Source organism: Papaver somniferum, chromosome 9 (genome assembly GCF_003573695.1).
Source record: "Papaver somniferum cultivar HN1 chromosome 9, ASM357369v1, whole genome shotgun sequence".
Lineage (NCBI taxonomy): Eukaryota > Viridiplantae > Streptophyta > Magnoliopsida > Ranunculales > Papaveraceae > Papaver > Papaver somniferum.
This window is the reverse complement of record NC_039366.1, coordinates 192,186,989-192,194,771: the sequence shown is the minus strand read 5'-3', so window position 1 is coordinate 192,194,771 and position 7,783 is coordinate 192,186,989. Positions and strand designations below refer to the sequence as shown.

The 7,783-nt window shown below is 36.8% G+C and overlaps 2 protein-coding genes across 2 annotated transcripts; both read left to right on the top strand.

Moving 5' to 3' along the window:
• Positions 1-825: 825 nt before the first annotated feature.
• On the top strand, positions 826-2,766 carry LOC113308045 (60S ribosomal protein L23). The gene is made up of 4 exons (XM_026556515.1): positions 826-955; positions 1,052-1,336; positions 2,266-2,307; positions 2,483-2,766. The coding sequence occupies exons 1-4, from the start codon at positions 946-948 to the stop codon at positions 2,563-2,565; spliced, it is 420 nt and encodes a 139-aa protein (XP_026412300.1). The 5' UTR covers positions 826-945; the 3' UTR covers positions 2,566-2,766.
• Positions 2,767-6,640: 3,874 nt separating this feature from the next.
• On the top strand, positions 6,641-7,289 carry LOC113313023. Its single transcript, XM_026561748.1, has 2 exons — positions 6,641-6,915; positions 7,028-7,289. The coding sequence occupies exons 1-2, from the start codon at positions 6,641-6,643 to the stop codon at positions 7,287-7,289; spliced, it is 537 nt and encodes a 178-aa protein (XP_026417533.1).
• The last annotated feature ends 494 nt before the right edge of the window (positions 7,290-7,783 follow it).

Genomic DNA, 7,783 nt, shown 5'->3' with positions numbered 1-7,783 from the left:
GTGTTTTCAATTCAGATAAATGAAAACCTAGTTGAACACTCAAGAAAAAAAACAAAGATATTAGATATCACTTCATCAAAGATTTTTTTGAAAGCGATATTTTCAACCTTGAACGTGTACTTCTGAACAACAATTGGCTTATAATTTTACTAAACCACTAGATACTCGAACATTCCAAAACCTTCGACAATTGGTACTGTTCACATTTTTAGGGCAATACATCCAGAGTTTAAATAAATGGAATTATCTTTCTACACTATTTTTCTCATTTATTCCTTCCTATTGTATTTTTCTTAGTGAGTTGGCGGGCTTCCTATAATCAATTAGATTATTCGTTTATCTTTAAATTCTTGCCCACCATGAAAGGATGACAACCAAAATATCAACTCAAATTTTGTTGAGCATTCTTGCTTCAAAGAGATATATTGTCCTTCAACAGATTCTGTAACCTTTTGTTGAATAGTTTTATGACAATAAAATCTCATTATGGTTGTCATTATTGTCTTGTACACACCTATTAAAAGAAAAATAACCAACTTCTGGCCCATGGTGCTACCAAAGATATATTCGAACTCGGTGTTGAACAATAGTGGGAAGGTACTCGAACACCATATTGAACTCAGACCATTCACCTCTTAATTTGGTAAATAGATATGGCTCTCGACGGCTAGACATGTGCTTAGGACGGGCCTGAGTGGGAGATGAACATTTGGCATAGGCTGGGGCCTGTGCTGAGTCTCTGAGGATACCCTGGTCGGCTCCTTAAGCCCCGGGCCTTAATCCAAAAAGTAAAGCACATACAACAGCGAAGTTGAAAACCCTAAATCAAAAAGACTCTCATTTTTTTTTTCATATATAAACCACGAAAACCCTTGCTCTAAAGTTTTCTGCTGCTGCAACAACAGACCCAAAGAAGCCGTCGTCTACTCAATCAAATCTCTCGAAATGGCTAAACGTAATCCATCGTCTCTTTTGTTATGTCAATCTGGAAATCAAGATGTATATATCAATCAATTTGATTAATTTAGTTTTTTTGATTTGATTTTCGTAGGTCGTGGAGGAACAGCAGGAAGTAAGTTTAGGATGTCATTAGGTCTTCCAGTAGCAGCAACAGTGAACTGTGCTGATAATACTGGTGCTAAGAATCTTTACATCATATCTGTTAAAGGTATTAAGGGTCGTCTTAATAGATTACCATCTGCTTGTGTTGGTGATATGGTTATGGCTACTGTCAAGAAAGGTAAACCTGATCTTAGGAAAAAGGTTATGCCTGCTGTTATTGTTAGACAACGCAAAGCTTGGCGCCGTAAAGATGGTGTTTTCATGTACTTTGAAGGTATTTTTTTCCTCGGTATTTTTGGTATCTTCAGATTCATTGCTGATAGTTTTGATATTTGTTAGGGTAGTTGTCCTTCATCCCCTTTAATGTTCTGTTTTGTTCTATGAGCTAGATAGATTGCTTAAAAAACGTTGTATTTGCTGAAACAAAATGAAGAAAGTTAGGTCTGAATGATAGTAAATAGAAGAATTGCTGGGATGTTGCGTACATTGGCTCAATCTGGGATGTTCTCTTCCATAATCTAGGGTATATGATATATACCACGTGTAGAGTGCAGTTTAGTCGGTGGGAGCTTTGAGTTACTTTTTTATTTGTTAGGATAGTTCTACTTCACTCTTCTGGTGTTCTGTTTTGTTCTATGAATTGAATTGCCTTGAAAAACATTGTATTTGCTGAAACAGAATTAGTAATTTTGATCAATTGGGTCTGACAGATGGTAAATGAATAAATTGCTGCCACACACATGTGGTGACAACGTTCCAATATCAGATAATGTTAGGTACACTGGCTTAATCTAGGATGTTCTCTCTTTCGGAATGCATTTGTGTAGGGTTTATGATACATAACGCTTGTAGACTGCACTTTCGACTTGGATAATGGTTGCAGAGAAGATATCCGATATATTGTGTACCCTGTTTAATGTAGGGTGTTGATCGTTTTCTAATGTATTTGTTTGGATGCATGATTGTTATCATCTTGTAGAAATCATATTAACCTGTTTGACCTTAGTATGGTTTGGTTTATACTAGAATTTCAACTTTTCAAGGTCTCATTATATGTTACTACACAAATTGATGGGCAGGTCTTATTCAATAGAATGTGTGACCTTATTAGGGGAATTCGATGTCTCTGAAATATAGTGTCTTGGTTGTTTCTATATCGTTTTGCTTTCTTATTCTGACGTCCAATGAACCTCCCATTTGCAGATAATGCTGGAGTTATTGTGAATCCCAAGGGAGAAATGAAAGGTACATCATTCTCTTCCTTTCATGAACGGCCAAATATAGGCATTCATGTTAATGTTGTAGCTGATATTGATATTGTTTGGTTTTGTTTATGTCCAATTCTTCCCCTTATAGTTGTGATTTTGTGGTTGGTTTTATACATACGAGTATATACTAATTCCTTCTGCTTAAATTTCAGGATCTGCAATTACTGGACCAATTGGAAAGGAATGTGCCGACCTGTGGCCAAGGATTGCGAGTGCTGCCAATGCTATTGTTTAGTTTCCTGAAAGTCATTAAGTCAGTCATTTAGCACCATAATTTTTGGTTTAGGTCTTTTGTTTATGTTTTTGGGCAAAACAGAACAAATGTTAGTCTGGTCAGATATTTGGAGGAGGTGGTAATATTTGCTTGGTTACTTGAGTAACATTTGTTGGATCTCTGCTACATATTAATCACTTTGCTTGGTTACTCTAATTACTTGTTGGATCTGTCATGTTTCGGTCACTTTTGCTTGGTTAGGTCACTTTGGTTGCGTTGTCTCCTTGTCCCCATCTCATCCCAAGTAAAAGTCCTTCGGCAAGTACCGAACTTCCCCTAATTGTGTCAGTGGAGTTCTCTACTTCTTCAAACAGTTCAGTTGCATCTTGCTCAACCCAAAGAAAATGCTTAAATCAACATTGCAGGGGTTTGCTCAACATTGCATCTCATCCCTAAGTCCTATGTTTCAAGTACCAAACTTCCCCTAATTGTAACTCTCTAAGGGTTTGCTCACCAAGAATTCTGACCAATACCAGGTTTTCAAGTTTCCCTTTCTTGACACTAATAGGGGATTCTCTATGGCTTACAAATGTGAGCATTTCAGGAGTCATCTCGGACTTCTATTTTCTTTCCCACCACTCAACACTATAGGAGTTAAGAGTGGGACACAAGAGTTACGAATCAAAGGAGAATAGCACCACATTTGATCATATGAAGAAACAGTCCCCCAAACTGGATTATTCCATGGTTGCACAGGAATCTAAACAAGTTGCACTGGATCTCAGGCAAAGTTAGGAGGTATCAGGTTAAAGATTTTGGGTTGAATCAATTCTTGTTCCTCTTCACCACTCACAGTACACACCCGAATTTCTTTCGATGTTTAGGGTTTGAATGTGGGTGGATTTTACTGGGCTTAGAGAAAAGCTGTTATTTCGGATCATATTCTGGGCTCATTTTCAGGTGGACTGTCATGGATCTTTTTCCACGGTGTGCTCTTTGGGTAGCGATAGGTACTACTACTATGTGTACGGTTTGTCTTTGAGTTGGATGAACTTCTTCCTCATATCGGGTTGTAATTTGCTTGCTTCCTGTAAGCTTTTTTCTTTTTCCAATGAAATACTTAATGTTTCCGATCAAAAAAAAAAAAAAAAAGAGTGACCGAAGCTAAAATAACTAGAAATAAATATTATATATAAAAAAAAGGACAAAGATGTGTGCATTACTCATGTTTGAGAATCTTGTGGAATTCTTCCAGCTTTCAACAACAGATTTTAGTTTTTTATTTTGCAATGAACAAGGAACCTAGAGACTCAACGATTGTTAGTTCTTATAATTCTTTGAGGCCATTTTTAATATTGACTACTGCCACCTTCATCGGGACACCTGAAATGACAATTCGGAGTTGCAGACAAACAATTAAACAATGTTGTGGTTTAGAGGCCAGAGTTTTCAACAGAGAAATCGTGAAATTCTAAAGAAAACATAAAAAGCGATAATGCTGTTGTAAGGATTAAAGGAGACGAACACGTACATGCAGTGATGCTAAGAAGGTACATAAAGATAATATGGAAGCTATCAGGCAAATTTTATAAGATGAGCAGAGGCTGCAAGCCTGCAAGGCTGACCTGCCAAACGATGTTGCTGAACCACACAGAAGTCGGTTACAGATATTGTACAGTACTCACAAACATTTTGCGGAATACACGTAATCAGTAAGTATCGATAGATTCAATACCTTCAAGTGGTATATATGCAAACACCTAACTTCAAAAACCCTGCACGCATAGCATGAAATGGAAGTCTAAAGTTGTATATGTTGTGCAGTAAAACTTCTTAACTATTACAGTATTACCTGATGTAGGACTCACAAAAGCGCAAAATTGACCTCCAACCCGACATCCAGATTCAAAAGTTCCATGCGAAGGTGAGTTGGAAATAGAAGAAGCAAACAATGTTATAGTTGGGGCCATGACTTTGCTGCATGCAAACTGACTAGTATAAAAAGTTTAAATATTTGTTCTTTCCAATCAAATTTTCTACATATAGGAAACTGAATTAGGGAGCGAAGCAGGTTTCTACTCAAAGTATAAAGAACCTATAGAAGCTTAAAATGTTATAGAATCTAGAAGAAAGGAATCACTTAAGATCCCTAACAGCGAACCAGTAAAGAACAGTTGCGAATGAACAAGTTCCGAATATAACAATAGCAACAACTGATATATAATCAAACTGAGATCCCTACAATATAAGTGCAGCAGGTACAATAGCGTAACAAGTAGTTAGGAATAGTGGCATCAAGTCCCCGACACAGTCACGTGCTACCTTATGGATCACAGCTTTTTATTTTATGAGTTCAGATATGTTACAGTTGAGGCGATGGACTTTGCTGCAAGCAAATTGCAAACAGGCTGGAATCTTTATAGATCCAACTTCAAAGATACAGCCCAACAATACCATACACTGGAATCGGATAAAACAATACTATTCCCTATACAATTTAATACTAAACTACCAACACCTAAGATTTTAGTGGACATGTCAAATTACTAACTGAAGTAAGATCACATATAGATCCCTGCAGTATAATGCAATGTAACATATTGTCATATTCATTTTGTGTATGGAGAACCCAATAGTAATTTAAGACCCTCCTTTTGGGAAAAACAATGTCAACAAAATAATGCCTTCATAGATGAGCCTGTTTATTTCATTGGTGATTTTAATACTCTTTTAGGAACAAAAGATAAAAATGGTGGCCTTGAAGTAAATGACTCTGGTTTCGAACTTTTAAGAAATTTCTGTTCAGTTTTCAACTTGCATGATCCTGGTTTTTCTGGCCCAAGATTCACTTGGTCCAATATGCAACAAGGCCCTGATTTAATTCTTGAAAGACTTGACAGATATTTTTTAAACCAAACTGCTGAAGATCTTTGTCCTAAATTTCGTCTTAATAATCTTCCTAGAGATTCTTCTGATCATTGCCTCATGCATATAGATTTTAACTATGAGGAAACTTGCATGCCTAGACTATTCCATTTCATGGCTAAGTGGATTGAGGATCCTACTTGCAGAGATATTATAGCAAATTCTTGGTCTGTTAATGTCATAGGATCCCCAGCCTATAAATTAAGAGCTAAGCTTCTTAGTACTAAAAAAGGCCTTAGAGATTGGAACAAATCTTCCTTTGGTAATATTCAAATTGATATATCTACCATCAGGAAAGACTTGTTAGATTTACATATTTCTGATCCCGCTGATACTATTACTTCTGCTAGACTTAAAGCTAGATTAGAGTACCTTTATACTCTGGAGGAACTTTACTGGAAAGATAAGTCTAGAGAAGTATGGCTCATGGAAGGGGACAGAAACACACCCTATTTTCATAGAGTCACCCTTTTCAGGAGAAAGAGAAATGCTATCAGCTGGATCAAGGATTCTTCCAATACTATTCTAACTGATAGAGATAGTATTGGGTATTCTTTCTAGATTATTTCAAAAACCTTTACTCCTCTCAACCTCATCAATTTCAGGATGAAATTTTGAATGATCTGCCTGTTAAATTTTCTGTTGAGGATAATGATACTCTAAATCTTCCCCTAACTGCTGAGGAAATTAAAAATGTTGTTTTTCAAATGGGAGGAAAAAAAGCCCCTGTACCAGATGGTTTCACATGCTTATTCTGCCAAAAAAATTGGGATATTGTTGGAGAAGCTGTTGTTGTATGACCCAAACCTGTTTCAGAACTGGGCATATTGCAAAAGTTTTCAATCATACCAATATAACTCTTATCCCTAAAGTCCCTTTAGCAGAGTTGGTCAGTCAGTATAGACCCATAGGATTATGCAACTTTATTTACAAAATCCTTTCCAAAACTCTTGCCAGCAGGCTAAAACCCTTTATGAACAACATCGTATCCCAAAACCAAAGTGCCTTCATACCAAAGAGGAGTATTTCTGAAAATATTCTTCTAGCAAATGAAGCCATATATTATGTCAATCATGATGATAAAGTTGAAGGTACTGCTGCCATTAAACTTGATATGTCAAAAGCTTATGATAAATTGGAGTGGTCTTTTCTAGAGAAAGTTTTGAGAAAAATGGGGTTAGCTGAAAATTGGATTAAACTCATAAATCAGTGTGTTTCTACTGTTTCCTATTCTGTTCTTTTGAATGGTAGCCCAACAGGGTTTTTCCAACCTGAGAGAGTTCTAAGGCAAGGGGATCCCTTGTCCCCTTACCTATATATTATCTGTGATGAGGCTCTTTCCTCTTATATAGATAATCTCCAAAAGAATGGAACTCTGAAGGGAATCAAAATTTGTAAAAATGCCCCAGAGATGACTCATCTTCTGTTTGCTGATGATTCTCTTCTGTTTTCCTCCGCTACTACTGAAAACTTTCATTGTTATAAAAGACTATCTCCAAAAGTATTGCCTAGCTTCTGGGAAAGAAATTAATTTTGACAAGTTTGGCATTTTATTCAGTAGAAGAATTCCTGAACATAGGAAAGACCTTTTGGCCAACATCCTGGATATTCAAAGCAGAGACTTTGGAGAAAAGTACCTTGGTACTCCAACTGTTTTCCAAGATTCTAAAATCCAAACCCACATGGGCATTCTTCAGGCTGTGGATGCCAGAATTACTGTCTGGCTCCACAAGCTCCTTTCCCAGGCTGCTAGAACGACTTTGGTTAAACATATTGATCAAGCCATTTCTTTATTTCATTTCAGATGGGGGCATTTTTAATCCCAAAACATCTTTGCAGATAAATGGATGCCCATCTCTGTAAATTCTGGTGGGGAGAAACTTTGGACCCAAAAGATAGGAAACCCCGCCTTTTTGATTGGGATACTCTGTGCTCCCCTAAATCTGAAGGTGGTTTGGGATTCAGAAAAGCTGAAATAAATAATCTTGGCATGTTAGCTAGGAATGTCTGGAAAATTATTGAAAACCCTGATTGCATGTTAGCTAAGATTTTAAAAGCTAGATACTTCCCTAGAACTGATTTTTTGAATGCCAAGTGTCCTGACAAGTGTTCTTGGACCTGGAAATGTTTACATGATATTAAGGAGTCGATTAAACCTTTTATTTCCTGGATTGTTGGTGATGGAAATTTTATTGATCATTGGTGTGATAAATGGATTCCATCTTTGGGTTATGCTACCCCCAACCCTCTTACCCCTCAGGACCCTAGTATTAAAGTTGATTATTTCATTGATGACAATACTAGAACCTGGAAT